Raw genomic sequence first — 22133 nt, 5'->3', positions numbered from 1 at the left:
TTTATATATAATTTTTTGTTATAACCTGAAAGAAGATATCCCCTCATATTTATTTGTTAATATATAATTTTTTTTTATAACCTGTCTATTTGCAGGCTGATTTCCCTTGGGAACTCACTTGGTTTTATCAATGTCTGTGGAGTCTGTCCATAAGGGTTCCCAGCTGAAGATTTAAAGAAACAGAATAAGAAGGACAAATCAAAATTCAAATCACATTTCGCAAAACGATGTTATTATCAAGAATAAATAATCCAATAAAAAAAAAGGGAGCCATTCGTTTGTAAACAGGACAAAGGCGAGTCAGTTCAGATGACGTGAGCATTGGACAGGCAGGCAGGCAGGCAGGCACTTAGGACTTGGAGACCACTTCACACCAGTCAGTCCCCTTAGTCGTACCAAGAGACATCATCAGTCTACCCGTAAGTGTAGACATAACTTGGCTGGAAGACGGTCGACTGGACGGCTGCTGGAGCTTGGGGAAACTTAGCCTCGCCTTCGTAGGTCACCTCGGCCACGTAGCCCGAGTCGCCGCTGACGGTGTAAGCCACCTTCTGCCTCCGGCCGTCCGGGAGCTGGACGTAGTAGGCGCCGTAGGTGGTCTGGCCGTCCCTACGTTCGTGGTGGCCGTAGTCGTTGCCTGAGTAGTCTCTGACTACCCAGTCGAAGTTGTAGGGCGCTGGTCTCTGTTCGGGAGGGAGTGATAGGTCACTGTTCATAACACGCTGAGATCATTGTTAATGACATGTTGAGTTCATTGTTAATGACACGCTGAGATCATTGTTAATGACATGTTGAGTTCATTGTTAATGACGTGTTGAGATCATTGTTAATAGTGATCACGCTGAGATCATTGTTAATGACATGTTGAGAGCATTGTTAATGACATGTTGAAATCATTGTTAATGACATATTGAGATCATTGTTAATAACATGTTGAGAACATTGTTAATGACATGTTGAGATCAGTTGTTAATGACATGACGAGATCATTATTAATAATATACCGAGATTGTTGTTCATAACAAACCGAGATCACTATTAATAACATGCTGAGATCATTGTAATGACTTGTTGAGATCACTGTAATGACTTGTTGAGATCACTGTTAATGACATGCTGAGAGTATTGCTAATGACATACAGGGATAAATGTCAATAACATGCTGAGAACATTACTAATAACATACCGAGATTGTTGTTCATAGCAAATCGAGATCATTGTTAATAACATGCCGAGATCAATGTTAATAACATACCGAGATTGTTGTTCATAACAAACCGAGATCATTGTGAATAACATGCCGAGATCAATGTTAATAAAACACAGAGATAATTGCTAATAACATGCCGAGATCGTTGTTAATAACTTGACAGAAAGAGCACTGTCAATAACACACCAAGATCATTGTTAATTACAGAGAGAGAGAGAGAGAGAGAGAGAGAGAGAGAGAGAGAGAGAGAGCGAGCCGAGATAATGGTTAATAACATACTGATTGTAAATAAAGTGCCAAGATCATTCTTATTAACACGTCAAGATCACTGTTAATAACACGCACAGAGAACATTGTTAACGTCACACAGAGATCACTGTAAATAACACAGAGAAGCCATTTTTAATAACATGCAAGAACATTGTGAATAACACACCGAGATGCCACTGTTAATAACATGTTGAGATCACTGTTAATAACTCAGAGATGTCATTGTTAATAACACACCAAGATCACTGTTAATAACACAGACAAGTCGTCTTTAATAACATGTTCAGATCATTGTTAATAACACACCGAGATGTCATTGTTAATAACATGCCGAGATCACTGTTAATAACACAGAGATAGACCATTATTAATATCACAACCAGATCACTGTTAATAACATGTTAAATTCATTGTTAATAACACACAGAGATCATTGTTAATAACATCATCATATTTCCCACACTCACCTCATAGAAGGGAGTCGGTCTGAGCGACCGAGGAGAAACGTAAGTCGATTCGGGAACGAAATATGATGGAAGAGAGTAACTCGAAGGCGATTGATAACTAGACACGGGGGTATAGCCAAACGGGCTCCTAGATGGAGCTGCCAGCGCGCTGGCTCCAGCTGCAAGCATCAGAACTGCGAACACCTGTAAACGAGTTGTTTAAATGTTTACAAACACCTGTAGATAAGTGGTTTGGATGCTTATAACCACTTGTTAATAGGTAGTTTGGGTGCTTGTGAATGCCTGTAAATAAGTGGTTTAAATGCTTACAAACACCTGTCAATATGTCGTCTGGATGCTTACAAACACCTGTCAATAAGTCGTCTGGATGCTTACAGACACCTGTCAATAAGTCGTCTGGATGCTTACAGACACCTGTCAATAAGTCGTCTGCATGCGTACAAACACTTGTAAATAAGTCGTCCGGATGCTTACAAACACCTGTCAATAAGTCGTCTGAATACTTACAAGCTCTTGTAAATAAGTCGTCTGGATGCTTACAAGCACTTGTTAGTAACTAGTTTGGATGCTTAAAAACATCTGTAAATAAGTCGTCTGGATGCTTATAAGCACCTGTAAATAAGTCGTCTGGATGTTTACAAACACCTGTAAATAAGTCATTATTATTATTATTATTATTATTATTATTATTATTATTATTATTATATTATTATTATTATTATTCAGAAGATGAACCCCTATTCATATGAAACAAGCCCACCAAAGGGGCCATTGACTTGAAACTCAAGCTTCCAGAGAATATTATGGTGTTCATTTGAAAGAAGTTACAGAAGGTCAATTATTAGAAAACAAAGATAAATTAATATTAATAAATAAATAGATAAAAATGTTAATAAATTAATAAAAGCAGGAGAATTAATCAAAATCAAATTGAATGAAATTATATTGGATGGTTATATTTAACGTATGACATCAGATAAAGTAATGAGATGAGGTAATTACTTTTGGAAGAAATTACATTAAATGAATGACTACACCTGCCGTCTAACCTAGTCATTAGTTCAACCAGTTTGCAGCTGATTAATCTCGTACCTATACCAGTTCTATACATGGTTAATTTAACTAGGAACTGTCATGGGAATTGGGTCACTGAAAAGTTCAAAGAAATATCATTGATGGATTACTTTTATACACTTTACTTTCATTAAAATGCGATCGCACCCAAGTGAATAAAATTGTACTTAATTCTCACGATCGCTTCCAGCGTATTGGCTTCCTCTCTGAGCAGAATTAGAAGAGAGAGAGAGAGAGAGAGAGAGAGAGAGAGAGAGAGAGAGAGAGAGAGAGAGAGAGAGAGAGAGAGAGAGAGAGAGAGAGAGAGTTCTGATAGTGATATCACACAGCACCAATAAGGTACCATTGTTAGCATAGCAAATTGGTACTTCTGAAATCTTCTATTAGTTAGTCTTATGCTTATCTCTCGTAATATCAGATTGATAAACAAAAATAAATAATCTGTTATTTTTTTTTGTTATCCACCAGTGCTCTTAGGCTTGGCAGTCCATTAAGCCAAAATTGTCCCCTCTACAGGTATCAGTCAATCAATCAATTGTTTCAGTAACACTTGTAGGCCTACTGTAGACGAGTCAGCCTAATGATATATTCCTGACACTTCTGTACTTCTAAGTACTTCTAAGGGCTTCTAAGTTCGAGGTTCACAGTCACTGTGATTCTTCAAACAATCCCTTTCTCCTTTTCTCAGTCCATATACCGTTTGAGATTCAAATCTAAGAAGAGTCTTTTCAAGCGGTCATCTATTTATTTCTCAGTTCCTTCTCTGCAGAGGTTCTGAGTCACTTCTTAATCCCTAGACGTTTAAGGCTGAAACTTAAGAAGAATCTTTACAAGTGGCCCTCATTCACTTCTCAGGTTCTGCTCTGCAGAAGGTCTGAGTTACTTCTTGATCCCTAGACGTCTTAATCCCTAGACGTTTAAGGCTGAAGCTCAAGAAGAATCTTTACAACTGGCCCTCATTCACTTCTCAGGTTCTGCTCTGCAGAAGGTCTGAGTTACTTCTTAATCCCTAGACGTTTAAGGCTGAAACTCAAAAGAATCTTTACAACTGGCCCTCATTCACTTCTCAGGTTCTGCTCTGCAGAAGGTCTGAGTTACTTCTTAATCTCTAGACGTTTAAGGCTAAAACTCAAAAGAATCTTTACAAGTGGCCCTCATTCACTTCTCAGGTTCTGCTCTGCAGAAGGTCTGAGTTACTTCTTAATCCCCATACCGTTTGAGGCTGAAACTCAAGAACAATCTTTACAAATGGCCCCTGATTTACTTCTCGGTTCCTGCCTGCAGAAGGTTCGAAGTCACTTCGAGTCATCATGGGAGATCTGATCTGAAGAACACAAAACACTAGATGCCCCTACAAAGACTCCCAGAAGAGCACAAGGTAAAGGATGCCCCCAAAGACTCCCCAGAAGAACACAAGGTATAGGATGCCCCCCAAAGACTCACCGAAGATCAGAGAGCGTCTGATGTTCCCGTAAAGATTTTGCCTTCCACATGAAGAAGAAGAAGAAAAAGAAGAAGAAGAAGAAGAAGAAGAAGAAGCTTAGAAGTCCAGGACCTCACCTTCATCGTGGGATTCGTCGGCGGAGAATGATGTCGATGGCTAACTCGGTGGGCCGTTATATACCCACGAACCAATTCACGCTCCCGACAGGCAATTGGCAGAGACACAAAGACATCCAGCCTCCAGGGGCGCAGATAATCACAGGTGCTGTCAGCCGCTAGTTACAATCACATCAAGCAAATTACATGCACGTTGCTCACACACCTTCTCTCTCTCTCTCTCTCTCTCTCTCTCTCTCTCTCTCTCTCTCTCTCTTTTACTCTCTCTCTCTCTCTCTCTCTCTCTCTCTCTCTCGATCTCTCTCTCTTTTGCCTTTTGCCCATTCATATTTTTTCCCTGATCCATTTTATTGTGCCCCTGTAACTCTCTCTCTCTTCTCTCTCTCTCTCTCTCTCTCTCTCTCTCTCTCTCTCTCTCTCTCTGAACTCCTTTTAAATTCAATTATTTCTTTATTTTATAGTTTCCTATTTTAATTTATCACGGCGTGATTAACCTAGGAATTGTGACGCCAGTTTTAGTAGCCGTGATCAATTACTCTCTCTCTCTCTCTCTCTCTCTCTCTCTCTCTCTCTCTCTCTCTCTCTCTCTCTCTCTCTCTTTGACTCTTTTTACCAATTAAAAATTTTTTTCGGTTCCATTTTAATCATCTTTATGTGTCCCCTGTAATTACTCTCTCTCTCTCTCTCTCTCTCTCTCTCTCTCTCTCTCTCTCTCTCTCTCTCTCTCTTTGTAGTCTCCACCTTCACCCACTGTCACGGTACAACGTGTGATTAAAGCGCCATACCTGTTCTTGCGCCTCTAGTGTTGGTCTGAATCCCCCAAGGGGATTATCTGCTCACCTGTTCAATTTGAAGCACTGGTGAGTTTTGTCTTCAGATCGTGTCACGGTCGCTGGTGGAGAGAGAGAGGGAGAGAGAGAGAGAGAGAGAGAGAGAGAGAGAGAGAGAGAGAGAGAGAGAGAGAGAGATTTCTCTAAGTTATTACTTCGTTCAGGTAGAATTTAATTTACTTAAAATGTTCATGAAGGAAATGTATAGAGTTGATAATAATAATAAAGGTAATTACTTCTCTCTTTCTCTCTCTCTCTCTCTCTCTCTCTCTCTCTCTCTCTCTCTCTCTCTCTCTCTCTCTCTCTCTCTCTCTCTAAAAGGTACACACTCTCACACACACACACACATATATATATATATATATATATATATATATATATATATATATATATATTATATTTTATTTTATAATATATATATATGTGTGTGTGTGACTTGTCAATCTGTGTGTGTGTGTTGTGTATGTGTGTGTGCAGCGTGTGATAACTATACATACAATAAAATCTAATTCCTAATATTTCCTTTTTCCTTTTAATCCTTCTTCGTCAAATTATCCTGTCATTCCTTCGTCTCTCCCAACCAGAAAAGAAATAAAAGGAATTATGAAAGTCTCCGAAACAGTGGTTCCTTCCATAATTTGTTCCTTCCATAAATTGTTCCTTCCGTAAATTGTTCTTTCCTTAAATTATCCCTTCCATAAATTATTCCTTGCATAAATTGTTCCTTGCATAAATTGTTCCTTCCATAATTTGTTCCTTGCATAAATTGTACCTTCCTTAAATTGTTCCTTCCAAAAATTGTTCCTTCCATAAAGTGTTTCTTCCAAAAATTGTTCCTTCCAAAAATTGTTCCTTCCATAAACTGTTCCTTACATAAATTGTTCCTTGTATAAATTGTTCCTTGCATAAATTGTTCCTTCAATAAATTGTTCCTTCCAAAAAATTTTCCTTCCTTAAATTATTCCTTCCATAAATTGTTCCTTCCATAAATTGTTCCTTCCTTAAATTGTTCCTTCCATAAACTGCTCCTTCCAAATATTGTTCCTTCCATAAATTATTCCTTCCAAAAATTTTTCCTTCCATAAATTGTTTCTTCGATAACTTGTCCCTTCCAAAAATTTTTCCTTCCATAAATTGTTCCTTCCAAAAATTGTTCCTTCCATAAATTGTTCCTTCCAAAAATTGGTCCTTCCATAAATTGTTCTTCCAAAATTTTCCTTCCCTAAATTGTTCTTTCCATAAATTGTTCCTTCCAAAAATTGTTCCTTCCAAATATTGTTCCTTCCATAAATTATTCCTTCTAAAAATTGTTCCTTCCAAAAATTTTTCCCTCAAAAAATTTTTCCTTCCGTAAATTATTCCTTCCTTAAATTGTTCCTTCCATAAATTATTCCTTCCAAAATTTTTCCTTCCATAAATTATTCCTTCCAAAAATTGTTCCTTCCATAAACTGTTCCTTCCATAAATTATTCCTTCCAAAAATTGTTCCTTCCATAAATTGTTCCTTTCACAAATTGTTCCATCCATAAGTAGGACCTCACCACCTTGATGAAGAATTCGGCAAAAATAATTATTTTTAATTAAGGAATATATCAATATTTAGTATTAAGGTAAGCAAGAATTCTCTTGTATAAGATACATTGTAAAAGATATTTCAAAAGATACAATGAGAGTTGTATAATGACAAGTATTCTACGTTGCTTCAGATAGTATTGAATTTATGTTGGTGCTTATTATTATTATTATTATTATTATTATTATTATTATTATTATTATTATTATTATTATTATTATTATTATTATTATTATTATTATTATTACTTCAAGATATCTGGCTCCAAATTTAACATATTGCATTCCTGTCGTATTCCTACTGTATGAATTCTCTTGAACTTATTGTCGTGAAAATACAGTTTTGTAGAATACAGTTTTGGGAATAAGTGGGCCATGACTGTGAGAAGTTCTTCTTCTTCTTCTTCTTCTTCTTCTTCTTCTTCTTCTTCTTCTTCTTCTTCTTCTTCTTCTTCTTCTTCTTCTTTTTGGGATGTTTAATGTGTCTGGTTACTGACTGTCAATTAGGCTTACAAACCTACCAGGTTTGCCAAAAATTAAAATGGAATTTTGACTTAAAACTCGAGAATGTTTCAACCATTTTTGTATATATTTTAGAATGATTGTATAACTCAGATATATAATAAAAATCCATTAATTATAGGCCATTATTTGGCAATATTATTCCCGAAATACATTTACGAAAAACAAAAAGATTCTACTTACAAGGTTAATATTTTGACTTAAAACTCAAGAATAATTTGACCATTTATATGCAAATTGAGGAAGGACTGTATAGCTCAGATATATAGCAAAAATCTATTAACTATAGGCCATTGTTCTATGTGATATCTTTAGTTAAAAAGAGCAATAACATTCCTGAAATATATTTAAGAAAAACATAAAAGATTCTACTTAGAAGGTATTCCAAACATATAGATAATATTTTGACTTAAACTCGAGAATACATTAACCATTTACATTCAAATTATGGAAGGACTGTATAGTTCAGATATATAACAAGAATCTATTAACTATAGGCCATTAGTCTATGGGATATCTTTAGTTAAAAGTAGCGATATTATTCCTGAAATATATTTACGAAAAACAAAAAGACCTAGGCTAACCTGTCTTGTGAAATTTAAAAATGGAGACAAAGATACAATGGCATTAAGAACTTTTACAATACGAAGTTCAATAAACGGACGCAGATAATTGGGTGAAAGGTTCATCTGCACACACACACATATATACACGCACATACACTCACGCAGGTACACCCACAGGTGAGAACACAGCTTAATGCAATTTCCTTGGTGCAGATAATGAGACAATGTTGTATTGTTTGACCTAATGTATACACGGCGCTCAAGGCCGCTACTAGGTATATTTTTAGTAGAATATCTTTGTCAGTGACCGCTGTAAAATAAATAGAAGACGCTGGTTATTATTATTATTATTATTATTATTACGTAGATTTAAATATATCGTCTCCGAGTGCCCCAGGGTAGTAGGCCTAATCGCCGTAGTTTCTTTCAGTAGTAGTGAATTTGCCACAGAGAGAGAGAGAGAGAGAGAGAGAGAGAGAGACTAACGAAAATTGATATAACCTGATTTATTATCTCTATGCAGAACCGATTAAGCAAGCCTTATGCCAGCTCATGTGAAAGAAATGCCTAGTTTTTAACCTAGGCACTAGGCCTAAGCATAAGACGTCTTCATCAAATCAGTTCAAAGAAATTCCTCCAGATTATTATTATTATTATTATTATTATTATTATTATTATTATTATTATTATTATTATTATTATTATTATTATTATTATTCCTGACCTAGAAATGACCCGACCTTCCCCGGGAGGACCATACCATTGCAATGACGTCACCGGTTTGTGACCTTGTTCGCGACGATCTGCTCCAGGCTCCGAAGTGTGGGAGCCAACGGGCAGAGCGAAGCCAGTCACGTGGGAAAGCATACCGAGAGAGAGAGAGAGAGAGAGAGAGAGAGAGAGAGAGAGAGAGAGAGAGAGAGAGAGAGAGAGACTAAAGATTACTTGAATGAGAACGTTCTTCTCTGCTCGCGCAAATGAGAAGCACAGCTTCGTCATCGCATCGGTCTATGGAATGAAATGCTTGTAGGTATCCCTGGCTCATAAGAACGTCAAAATACAACGTTAGAGAGAGAGAGAGAGAGAGAGAGAGAGAGAGAGAGAGAGAGAGAGAGAGAGCTAGTGAATAATTGGATGCGAACGTTCGTTGCTGCTCTCACAAATGAACAGCGAAAAGCGCAGCTTCGTCATCGCATCGGTCTATGGCGAGAAACGTTTGTAGGAATTTCTGGCTCCTAATTACGTTAAAATACAACGTTTAAACGTCCCTTCTTTGCAATAGATTGATAATACCACCAATGCAAAACATCATCAGACAATTTAATGGTGTTAAGGCTACAAGATACTTAATATCGCCAAAAATACTATATAGACCGAAGTGTTGAGTCATCTGAATGGAGCAGACCCTGTCATCAAAATAGATGGAATGAAGGCCATTATCAAAAGCTAATTAGCCAAAGAATGCGCTTAAAAAACTACGAGAATGGTTAACCATTCACATTACAAGGCTATAAACGTATGTGCGTACATACAATATATGTATATGTATAATTTAAAAAGATCTTTCGCGCTCCTAACTACAAATTCAAAGCATGCTTACAAAAACATTAAAACATTTGATCATTTTGCTGTAAATTTGGTTTAGAAATCTGATGAAAATAAGGCAGCAAAATCTTAAATGGCTGTTATTCCCGAAGAACCGAAGTAAATGAGCGTATGGAAGCTGAAACAATCGTAGGCCTAAATTAAAAGTTACCTATTGAATGTTAACAATAGGCCTAATATCTTGGATAATCTCAAAACTGTGTAGGCCTAACTGATTTCTTTCCAATCCCACAGGAATTCTAGTGAATAATTTTGCGGTTTTAGATCAAATTTATCATCATTCGTACTATCATTGTCATTTGACGAACACAATCTCGACGCCAAAGTTATAATAAACTTATGTCGATATACAAATTCTGAGAACCGCTTACCGAATCGATACTTATCACTATGTAAACAGAGGCGTTCCTGTTAGAGCTTCGTTATTTTTTGAAAAAAAAATGCTTTTTTTGTATAATACTTTGGCTTTATTTATTGAAAATCGGCAAAAATATACGTCGTTTTGATATTTTATTTAAATTACTTTTTTAAAAGCTATATTATTCAGTTAATACCCTCCACCACCAATCCCCAACAAAACCCTCACCAACTCCCACCAACGCTCCCGAGGCTACATGACAGCAGAAATTAATGTTGTCGACAAATAATAATGTAGGAAAAGGACTCAATCAATGTGAAAGTTGATGAAAGCCAAACGGAACTAACATCACTTATAGAAAGAGAGAGAGAGAGAGAGAGAGAGAGAGAGAGAGAGAGAGAGAGAGAGAGAAGAGGTAAATGACAGCCCATGAGATATACTGTATCAAGACTTAAGGACCTCTGTCCCAAAATAAAGTGTCTCTTGCGGCGTTTAGGGATTATTCATGAATTTCGCAGCGCTAAGAAATTATATAAGCAGGATACGGCGGCTTGGGGAGACATACGAAGCAACAACAATGGGAATTTGGAAAAAGCTCAAAATGTCTGAAAACGCCAGTTGAAAATATGCCAAATTAATGCAAAAATGCTCAGCATTTCAGGGTATACACCGTTAAGTATTGCAGGAATTTGAACCTAACTCTAACAATTATCACTTTTTAAATGACGTTTGAATGATATTTTACGCGATATAACTTACTAACCACCATAAACAGTGAACGATAATTCAATTTTTATTCATTTGCGTTGATGAAAGCATTAAACCACGTCAGTGAAAGGACTGATACTCGATTCAAAAGCGATTGTTGCAGATGATGGCGAAAACATATTCATTAAAGAATGAAAGTACACATCGGGAGTATTCTATAACTCCCGGGCTTTGTCGTTAGAGATCGAAGTTGCAAAGACGTCCCGCATTGAGAATTGAATGTAATATAACTACAAATATACAAAATATACATTATATTTACATTTAATAAAAGTAATATTATATTATTTCATGGGATAAATTGGAAATAAACTCAATTTTCATTACACTTCCAGCACAACTCCCTCGCCGAACGTAACCGCCGAGACCCAAACAGACTTCATAATCAAACGCATAGAGACACCAGGTCTCGGAATGGCACCCGTCGCGGACGGAGCTGTAAATTGAGTTTGTGCAACGTCAGTTCGGACTTGTATGGCGAGGCAATTGTCACTTACAGAGCGAGTGAACCCTGAGGATACACAAAATGGGCGTCCCGAAGTTCTACAGGTGGATCAGCGAGCGGTACCCGTGCCTGAGCGAGGTCGTCAAGGAGTACCAGGTAAAGGCCCTTGGGTACCCCCTCAATTGCCTTACGAGACGCCTGCCTCCGTATTTAAACTGGTTTATTTTTGCGTATGCTTAGTCTCCGGGTGTTTAGATGGGTGTTGCTTTGGTGAAATAGTTGTGTAGTTTTGGTATATCCACGACCTTCAGGCTACCGTTGGTCGGGACACATCTACGGGTCAGGCTAGGCCAGGCTGATAGGAATTTGACGTAGCCCACCGTTGCTGCTGAGTATTCTAAAGAATTAGGCTTTGTTATGATGCTGATTAGGGGCTTGGCCCATGTCTTGCTTTTGGAAAAACTCTAATTGTTGGCGGTGATTCGATAAATCGACCATTGCTCCTATAAAATTGGGTAGAATTTCATAAGACTCTGGCTAGCCATTTTTGCATGGAAAACCATTTTGTGTTTTTCATGCAGAAATGGCTAGGAAATGATAGGGCACTAAAAGAACCTAAAAATACTAACCTAACATAATCTAGAGGTGTTTACTGGTTACAATTCTGCCATATTAGCTATGGAGTCGGGTAGGGGCTGTATTGTCTTACCTTATAAGTCGTAATTGGGTCAATTTTTTATTTATTTCCACATAAAGTTTATGAGGTTCAAAATAACGAAAATGAAGAGCTCTTTTCAAAAATGTAAGTTACAATTTCATATCATGCATTGGCAAGTTATAAAATAATACCTAAAATTGTCCTAGTATGGGAGATTTTATGTAAAACTTGAAACCACTACCGGGGCCTGGTTCCTGCCGGTCACCTGCCATGTTTTATTTTATGTTCATGTCTTTTGTTAACATTTGTGGCATTTACTGTCATTGTTTTATGTTATACGTTCATCCCCAAGGGGCTGGTGCTAAACAAGGCACCCATTTTGCCTGTAAACTGGAAGTTGCCGAACCTAGAAGGGTGCGATGGTAGTTTCAAGTTTTATAGAATTTTAAGATGGATTATTAATGGCGCTAGTGATTAATGGCTAGGTTGGAGCCTTGTCTTTTTTTTATTCAGGTTAGATAAAAAGTTACTGTGTCAGGCTAGCCTAGCATACAGTAGCCAAGTTTCCCTCACGTTCTGCACGGAATCACATTGCCTAGGCTGGTAAAATTGCAGACGGCTACCGCGGCCCTCTAGATCAGTAACTACAGGTGTGCATGCAAAATGGGCAGTGATTTTAGTACCTTGGGGGTGAATGCAAAAATATGAACAAATGATGCAAGTGACGGTAAATGGCATAAACATAAACAAAAGACACAAACATAAACAAAAACATTAAATAATGACGGTAAATATGGTCGGCGATTGTTGAGAATCACGCCAAGATAGTAGTCTGCATTTTTACCCCATAGCTAAGTTGGAAATATGCAGAAACTCATTCTGGTCATTTTACGACGCCTTGAATCACGTTTCCTTGGCAAAGCTGGAGATGTGCTGAAACTTACTTGTGTCATATTACAATGTCAGGTTAGAATAAGCCTGAGGGGGTTATCCCAAAGATTGACCCTCCCCCCCAGTGGTTCCCTACTGTTAAGGTTAGGTTACATGGTATTAGTCTTGAAATATGTGTGATCTGATTTTAAGACTGCTTTAATTTTGCCAAAATGAGTGATTTTGATGTGTTTTCTGTTAGTGACAAGAGGAAATAGTGCATGCAATTCCTCTGCACTTTTATCAAAACAGTTTTTCACTTTTAATGAGAGGAAATTGAGCGTGCAATTCCTCTGCACTTTTACCAAAACACTTTTTCACCTTTATGAGGTCCCACAATAGCCTTTTGGTTAGTTGGGATGAGCAGTACACTTAGGCTACATCAAGGACATTTGTTGTTACATACTTTGAATATGGGCGTTGGTATTAAGTAGGCTGTCTTCTCCACAACTAATTGAAATAATCACACAGTTTGCTGTAACAGCAATATTCAAACCAGAATTTGCTTACCTAAATTATGATTGATTGAATAATGAATACATTTTTCGAAGCATTCACAATGTATTATTGGTGAATGTCATAATTACAATTAAGGTAGAAAGATGGCATTGCGTCAGCCAAAATATAGACTCAAAAAATAGGTGCACTTTGTAAAAAGATGGCAGTATATGTAAGCACACTAGAGATTTTTTGTGCAATGCACACAGAACATGGTAACTGCATCCAGTTGTGAATAGCTATATTGAAGAAAAGCTCTCTAATTTTAGATTTATAGACATAGCCTAAACTTACTTTTCCAGTTCTTGTTAGAGCTTAAATAATATCAGGCCTTTTTTTTTTTTAAAGGGAAAATAAAGAAAAAAGCAATCGAGCTAGAATGCAGTCTCACAATTTTAGTTAATAAAACAGTATGATAATAATTATACAATGATTTTAGTAACTAACTTGCTATATCTACCTAAGGATAATAAGAGTAAGTATAAAGAAAAAATATAGACAGTATATCATAAAAACAATTATATTCAAACAGAAAAGTTAACAGCAGGTCAGAGAAAAGAAACGCACGTCTAAATGAGACTGCGGCCAAAAGTCAACTGCGTAGAATTGAATGCTTCCGCCCTTACCATCGGTAGCAATCACCATAAATACAAATTACTTTAAATGGAACTAAAAGTAAGAATAAGAATTACAACTGACCAGTAGTATATTGTACTCAGTTTGAATCTGTTATGTAAAAAAGTATGCATAGAGACATATATTATGCATGATTGCAAAATTACATCACCTCGTAATTCTTATCCAAGTTAGAGAACTTGTGATCATCATCATCATGCACGCTGTGGTGATGGAGTGCGACAAACACACATAGACGTTGAATAAATTCTAAAAATAGTTACTGTATTTTTTTTTTTGCATTGAACAATACCCCTTATCAGGTAATTTAGGTAAACCACAGATTAGAAGCATTGCTGGCCTGATAATTGCTTGTAGTTTGGATTGTTTAACCAAACCCAAGTGTAAATTGTCAGTAATTTTTTATAAAGTTAATAAGATGTATACGTCAAGTATTTATGTGTTTTATTATACATTTTACTGGAATCATGAAATTATCTCGTAAGGTTGTCAATGTAATGTAATATTTGTAAAATGTTATTAAATTATTGGGCTGATTCCTTCACTGTTATACAGTGCGTTGGAGTTAGTCTTGGTATATATATGGTACACAGATTTACAAACTTATAGTGACTGTTAAAGTCTAGGGAATGACTTGACTGTAGATATATTTTTAAAATTTGAGTTGTCCTTCGAAACATTGTACCAACATTCTGCTCTGAAGATTTCCATGAGAATGACTTATATTTCAGTGCAAAGTGATTTATGAAATTAGTAAAGGGGTTCTTTTATAATTTCAAATTTTTTCAGGAAATGATTTTACTATAGATATACTTTTAGAAATTGAACTGTACTCCAAAACATTGTTCCAATATCCTAATCTGAAGGTTTATATGAGAAAGAGTTAGATTACAGTGAAAGTAAGTTATGAAGTCAATAAAATCCTTTGTTGAAGGGGTACTTATATAAATGAAAATTTTTTTTGCTGGAAATGATTTTACTATAGACAGTTTTAGAAATCGAATTATTCTTCAAAACATTGTGTCAACATCCTAATCTGAAGGTTTACATGAGAAAGACTTAGATTACAGTGGAAAGCAAGATATGAAATGAATAAAATCCTTTGTTGAGAGGCATCTTTCATAACTCACATCTTTTTTTTTCCAGATCCCAGAATTTGACAACCTGTACCTGGACATGAACGGAATAATCCACGTGTGTTCTCACCCCAACGACAATGACCCACATTTCCGAATATCGGAGGAAAAGATGTTTAAGGACATCTTCCATTATATCGAGGTGAGTAGCGATATGCGGTAAGTGTGCCACGCTGTCGAACTTCTCATTTCCAGTGGTCCTTTATTCCTCTCGCCATTGGATTGTGGCATAGTCCTCGTGAGGAAGTTGTGCAATTTAAGTCTCAAAAGTTGGAGCATTGATGCAGTGCATTACTGCCCTAAGATCATTCACCTTGTATTGTAATGTATTTATATTTTAAGTCTGTTTATCTATTAATTTATTCATTTACTTTGTTTCTTCTCTAATAACTGATCTCTTCTTTCTGTGATTTTGTATTATCTTCTGTAACTTCTTTCAAATAAACATTATATTCTTTGGGAACTTGAATTTCATGTTAGTGGCCTCTGTAGCCTTGTTCCATAGGAGTTCATCTTCTGAATAATAATAATAATGATAATGAAAGTTCTTCACTCACTGATTATTCAGTACTCAGTGGTTTGTTGATGACATATAAGAGAACTCTACAAAATCTTGCTTTACATATATTTTTCATCAGCCAGTCCGGCAGTAAAGCCAAGTTCAAGAGTGCAGAGTGGTAGTTAATGTTGTTGACAGAAGTTAAGTAGACCGTAGAGTTCGTTCACCCAAGCACAGTCTGAAATTAAGCAGAAGTCAGGTTTTAAAACACTTTGTACAAGTACTTAGACAATTATGACAATATCCGTTCCTGCTAGTTCAAAGTTTGGTTAAAAGCCAAGCCTTAAGAAAAATAACAAATTTAATACTGTACAGTATAAGGAATATTTCTTGACGAATATTAGTTCCCATGCCTTCTTATTTCAGTGTCGTTATATAATTCTCCAGTGACTATCAGCTTTCATGCCTTCTCGTCTGTGTTACTATATAATGTTCCCTGTCTTCAGGTGCTGTTTCGTTTAATCCAACCAAAGAAGGTGTTCTTCATGGCAGTGGACGGAGTCGCCCCACGAGCCAAGATGAACCAACAGCGTGGCCGAAGGTAAGGTTTGCCGAGTGCGAGTATTCGTAGCTTGAGCTTGTCAGTTGTTGCAGATGTAACTTCAGCTTGGATGTGCGTGAAATTCGTATCAGGTTTACTGTTTTCCGATATCCCAGAATTAATTCTTAAGTAAATGTTCTTCCAGAAGCTATCAGCTGAATATCTTGCACCAATTTATTTTTGTCACTTAGTTTTGAAGAATTTTTGTTTGATTGGATTTTTTTGCAACCCAATGGCATTTGAAAATCATACGGTATTCTACCATTTGGTTAATCAGTTTTGTACAGATGATTTCAAATCCTGCAGGGGGTATTGCTGTCATTTTACTTCACGCAATGTAATGTAGGCGTTACTGAAGGTTCTTTGCAGCGTCCCTTCAGCCCCTAGCTACAACCCCTTTCATTCCTCTCACTATACCTCCATTCATATTCTCTTTGTTCCATCTTACTCTCCACTCTATCGTAACAATTTTTTCAACATTATTTTCAGTGTTGAAAGACCGTATAGGTCCCAGCACTCGGCCTTTGGCCTGAAGTTCATATACCAGTTCCAATTCAAGATAATTTTAAAACAGGATGATTACGTGGTTCACCCAGTATAACTATACTGTATTGCTTTCAGGTTCCGTTCCGCCAAGGAGGCTGTAGACGCAGAGAAGAGGGCCAGAGATCGGGGAGAAGTTTTGCCCACAGAGGAGAGATTCGATTCCAACTGCATCACGCCTGGGACGGAATTCATGGCCCGCTTAGATACCCACTTACAGTACTTTGTAACGTACAAGATATCTCAAGATAAAATGTGGCAGGATTGCAAAGTTATTTATTCTGGTCACGAGGTAATGAGCTGAGGTTTTCCTAATCCTATTTAAGCACTGTTAGTCACTAGTACATCAGTTCAACCTCCTGAATAGTTTTAGGAAAGAACAGTGTAAAGGTTTTGGTAATTTATTCACTAATGCCTTGGCAAGTGAAGGTTTTTAGGGGTGTATATGAATGATTTGAAGTGTAGTGGTTAAAGTTGAAGGGGTGAGGATTGAGGTCATAGATTTTGTGTAGTATTGCCTCAGCTGAATGGACTTCTGTACTGTAATTATCAGCTACATTATCTTTAATTTTTGCTGTGCCACCATTTAAGATGTGACACATTTTTAAATATATCTCCTAAATTAAATGTTAGTGTAAAGTGAGGTACTCTTCTTCAGTTTTGTGAAGTTCTAATATAAGGGAAAGAAAAATATTGGAATGCTTAATTTCAAATGCATTTTATATGCAAGAAATTCATTTTACTTTGACTCTAGGTCTTAAGAAATGAAGACTTTAGATTTTAGATATCATTCCTTTGATAAAAAATTAAAATTAAAGCATTGTTCCTTTTATTACGAATTGGAATTAAAGCATTGTTTCTTTGGTAATTAATACAAAAATAAAAACAATATTGTTGCATTATTAAGGGGAAACATGCTATTGTTTGTCCCTTACTAAAATATTACTTTTAGAAAATGCCTCGTTACCCCCCCAGAAGCGACTTCATTACCCCCAAGGGGGTAACTACCCCCAGTTTGAGAACCACTGGATAGACTCTAAGGCCTTGATAGTACAACCCAGTTAATATGAAAATAAAAAAAAATCCTGCTATAGCCGGCAGTGAAATATTTCAAGGTGGAATAATATGTACTTTTGATAACTCCAGATGACTAGTTCACGCTTATGTTCTATTTAAATGGATCTCTGATTGCAGACACCGGGGGAAGGCGAACACAAGATTATGGAGTACATCCGATACACGAAGAGTCAGCCAAATTATAATCCAAATACTCGCCATTGCCTCTACGGCTTGGACGCTGATCTGATCATGCTCGGGTTGACTTCCCATGAACCTCACTTCTCGTTGCTTCGGGAAGAGGTCAGTTAGTTTAGTAGGGTCTCTCTCTCTCTCTCTCTCTCTCTCTCTCTCTCTCTCTCTCTCTCTCTCTCTCTCTCTCTCTCTCTCTCTCTCTTCTCCTGGCTGCATGAGGACATAAGTTCGACGAGGAAGTATTCAACTTCACAGTTTAGCAAGTTCTCTCTCTCTCTCTCTCTCTCTCTCTCTCTCTCTCTCTCTCTCTCTCTCTCTCTCTCTCTCTCTCTCTCTCTCTCTCTCTCTCATTGTTTTGGTTGCTGATCATAGAAAGTATTTTAAGGCATTAATTAAGTTGCTTGCATCAGTCCTTTAAACAATCCTTTCGAAGAAGCACAATGGTACCCTATTGGACTACCTGTCATTTAAAAAAACTATCCTTTTAGTTGATATTTCCTTAAGTACAATTTTGGAAATGTTTAATTTTCAGGTACGCTTTGGCGGGAAGAAGGACAGCAACTCGAGGACACCAACACCGAGGAGACGACTTTCCATCTCCTCCACTTGAGTTTGATGAGAGAGTACATAAGCTACTGAATTCAATGAACTCAAATCAACGTTGCCGTTTCCTTTTGACTTGGAGAACATAATCGACGACTGGGTGCTCATGGGTTTCCTCGTGGGTAATGACTTCATCCCACACCTGCCCAACCTACACATCAATAAGGAAGCCCTTCCTATACTCTATCAGACTTACAAAAGTGTTCTGCCTACACTAGGGGGCTATTTGAACAGTGGAGGCAAGTTGAACTTGGAGAGGTTTGAAAAATTCATCGAGAAGTTGGCCCAGGTGGAAATCGATCAGTTTCAGGAGCTGAGTGCGGACCTCAAATATTTCAGCGGCAAAAGGTCGAAGAATGGGAGTGCCTTCAAAGTGAACAAGGGGAAAGCTTGCGACATGGAACTAGTGCCGTTCGATCTGAGCGATGAGGAAGGCACCGATGACGAGGGAGAGATTAACATCGAGAAAACTTTTGAAAAGCTGGGCCTTCAGCCTCAGACCGGACTCTTTGACGATGGGGAGGACGACGAAGATGGCTGGGAAGAGGACGAAGAGTTCCGCCAGCACAAGAGAGAGTATTACATGACAAAGATGAACTACGAGAATGTGGATTCCGACGTGCTCAAAGAGCAGGCGACGTGCTACGTGAGAGGGATCCAGTGGATTCTCAATTACTACTACAATGGGATATGTTCTTGGTCGTGGTTTTATCCTTACCATTACGCCCCTTATGTGTCCGACATCAGGGGTTTTTCCGACCTGAAGCTCGAGTACAATATGGGGAAGCCCTTTATGCCGTACGAGCAACTCCTGGCAGTTCTTCCCCCTCTAAGCAAGAAGCTACTGCCAGACGCGTACCAAGGCCTCATGATAAAGGAAGACTCTCCATTGAAGGAGTACTACCCTGAAACGTTCCAGACAGACCTGAATGGAAAACAGCAGGTATGTCCTTTTGTTTGTTGTTATTGGGTTAATTTTTGTGGTTAAGTATACCTTGGTTTAACCAGACCACTGAGCTGATTAACAGCTCTCCTAGGGCTGGCCCGAAGGATTAGACTTATTTTACGTGGCAAAGAACCAGTTGGTTACCTAGCAATGGGACCTACAGCTTATTGTGGATCTGAACCACATTATACTGAGAAATGAATTTCTATCACCAGAAATAAATTCCTCTAATTCTTCATTGGCCAGTAGGAGACTTGAACTCGGGCCTAGCAGAGTGCTAGCCGAGAACTCTGCCGACTCGTCCAACGGGGAAATTAATTTTTGTGGTAAAGCGTAGAATGTTTATCACTGGAACTGCCTATGTATGTTGTTTAAGCATATATTTCCCGCAGATTTGCATATAGTATAGGATTTTTTATTTTTTCTCTGACATTTAAAATCATTTTCATTTTCTGAATCTCATGACAATCATGGTATGACATTAGTTTCACTTTAGCAGAGTGAGAAGTTTGGTTTTTAACATGAAACCTCCAAGTTTAGTTTTTAGCTTAAAATTACTAATTTTAGTTTTTAGCTTGAAACTGCCTAGTTTAGTTTTTAGCTCAAAATCATCCAGCTGTTATTCATGCACACTTCATCTTATTTCAGGAATGGGAGGCCGTTGTCCTCATACCTTTCATCGACGAGAAAAAACTCCTAGATGCCATGTCCCCGTGCAACGAGAAGTTGACCGAGTCTCAGAAGCAACGTAATATTCATGGACCCATGTATATTTATTCTTACACACCTGATAATCTTCGGGAGTACAGGGTAAGAACATTTTTTCTGAGCTTATATTGTATTATGTGGAATGAATCTTAACCTACTGTTAAAGTTAGCTTATGTCATACTGCCATTAGGTGTGTAGATAAAAGCTAATTTTAACAGTAGGTAAGTATCCAAATAATTTTATTATAAAAATTTTCATCTTCAGGTGAAGGTATTTAAAAAAAATGCTATCCTGAAACAATTCTTGTATTGTAATAATTGACACATTTTTATATATTTATATATATTAATTTGTTCATTTTTTATTTTCTGATAACTGACTCTTCTTTCTGTATTTCCTATTACCTTCGGTTTGTTCTTTCAAATGAACACCATATTCATTGGAAGCTTGAATTTCAAGCCATTAGGCCTATGGGCTCGTTCCATATGAATAGGTTCATTTTCTGAATAATAATGATTAATATGAATTAGATATTTTTAAGCTACTGAATATCCTACAGAAGTTGTTTTTACAGTGAAATTTTACTTTTCATCATGTTTGTAATTGCTCTTATATAACATTACACTTGCTGATTGTTTTCCCCTGTACAATTGCAGGCGCCAAAAAATTTTCCTTCCGTCGGAGTGAATCACGCTGTTGTGGAGCTAGTTTATCGTGATAAGTGGGAAATATTGCCGGACAAAATCTTGAAGGGGTTGTGCTCAAAAGTCAAGCAAGACCTATATTTTGTTGGCTTCCCCACTCTGAAACACATTCCCCATAAGGTAATTATGCCTTCCTCTATCTATACTTAACAGTTCTTGATCTTTGTTATTTGTTAGTATGTGTGTGTGTGTGTATCAACATTTTATTGTAAAATTTTTAGTTGTCACCTCAGTCGTATCCTAGAACAAAGGTAGTGATGATTTGTCCAATCATATGATGAATGATTTGTGCCCAAAAGCTAAAGAATCTGTTGGTGAACCCCACTAGAAATATTAGTTTGGTTTGAATAGTTTTTACATATTGGTAGTCTTCCATGTGTCATAAAATCAGAAGTTTTATGTTTGTTAGCCTTTCATAATTAAGCTTAGGAGTGAAGTGTAAAAATAAGTGTACGTTAATAAGACCAAATACGAAAGATTGTATGCAACATGTAGACCTGGATTTAGGACCAGGTGCTATGGTCTTTGGACATTATCCCAAAATCACTTCTTACTGTCTGTTGATAATCCGATTTCTGTAAACAGCAAATAGCCAGCCGTGTGTTACCTTTAAACTCATTTTGTGTTGTTTTTTCCAGTTCCACATAGGAAAGGAAGCAGTGAAGGTGTTCCAGCAGAATAGCCGTGGCGAGAACTTCATCTTGGACATCACTGAACAGGACACTAAGCCGGATTTGAAAGACCTTGCCAACCAGTTGCTTGGTAAAACCCTTTTTGTATCGTGGCCACACTTAGTCGAAGCCAAGGTGAGCGATGCCTCTTTGAGTCCCGTGTTACTTTTTAATAGAATTTTTCATAAATAAGTGTTGTTTTATCGTTGAGGCTTTGACAGCGTGAGAGGTAGAAAACAAAAATACGATGTAGTGCAATAAGCAGTGGGTTGCTTTTGAGAAATCATCGTTTTATGCATATCAAGACATTTCACAATTTCACAAAAAGTGAATCTGGTTAGGCAAGTATGCCTATGTAGAGTTACTGGTTGCAACCTAGATCTCAGCCTGTGGTAGGTTTTTCTGCGATAGTTTGGCAAGTCAAGGCATTCATATAATCTGGAGATTTGCGAGTAGCTGAGAACCATAAAGTAGTGAATAAAAAGGGCAAACATTTTATTT

The 22133-nt window shown here is 37.2% G+C and overlaps 2 protein-coding genes across 2 annotated transcripts in view; one reads left to right on the top strand and one right to left on the bottom strand.

The window, feature by feature from the left end:
* Positions 1-210: 210 nt before the first annotated feature.
* On the bottom strand, positions 211-4634 carry LOC136831782 (pro-resilin-like). Its single transcript, XM_067092402.1, has 3 exons — positions 4582-4634; positions 1948-2130; positions 211-683 (listed from the first exon to the last, which is right to left on the bottom strand). Exons 1-3 carry the CDS (start codon positions 4585-4587, stop codon positions 414-416), a joined length of 459 nt encoding a protein of 152 aa, XP_066948503.1. The 5' UTR covers positions 4588-4634; the 3' UTR covers positions 211-413.
* A 6554-nt stretch (positions 4635-11188) lies between these two features.
* The window catches only part of pcm (pacman), a 31517-nt gene continuing 20572 nt past the window's right edge, over positions 11189-22133 (top strand). The window contains 11 exon segments of the mRNA XM_067092252.1: positions 11189-11403; positions 15116-15247; positions 16111-16205; positions 16827-17040; positions 17943-18107; positions 18532-18574; positions 18577-18635; positions 18637-19545; positions 20197-20358; positions 20914-21081; positions 21600-21767. Of these exon segments, the coding sequence (XP_066948353.1) occupies positions 11329-11403; positions 15116-15247; positions 16111-16205; positions 16827-17040; positions 17943-18107; positions 18532-18574; positions 18577-18635; positions 18637-19545; positions 20197-20358; positions 20914-21081; positions 21600-21767 (2190 nt within the window). The 5' untranslated portion in view covers positions 11189-11328.

The sequence above is a fragment of the Macrobrachium rosenbergii genome, chromosome 48 (genome assembly GCF_040412425.1).
Source record: "Macrobrachium rosenbergii isolate ZJJX-2024 chromosome 48, ASM4041242v1, whole genome shotgun sequence".
NCBI lineage: Eukaryota > Metazoa > Arthropoda > Malacostraca > Decapoda > Palaemonidae > Macrobrachium > Macrobrachium rosenbergii.
The sequence above is the reverse complement of the archived record's forward strand: the minus strand, read 5'-3'. Positions and strand labels throughout refer to the sequence as shown.

Bases quoted from the DNA above. Each gene is read 5' to 3' on its own strand.
- LOC136831782 (XM_067092402.1), bottom strand. The intron at 684-1,947 runs GTGAGTGTGGGA...CCTCCCGAACAG, and splicing joins GACCGACTCCCTTCTATGAG to AGACCAGCGCCCTACAACTT.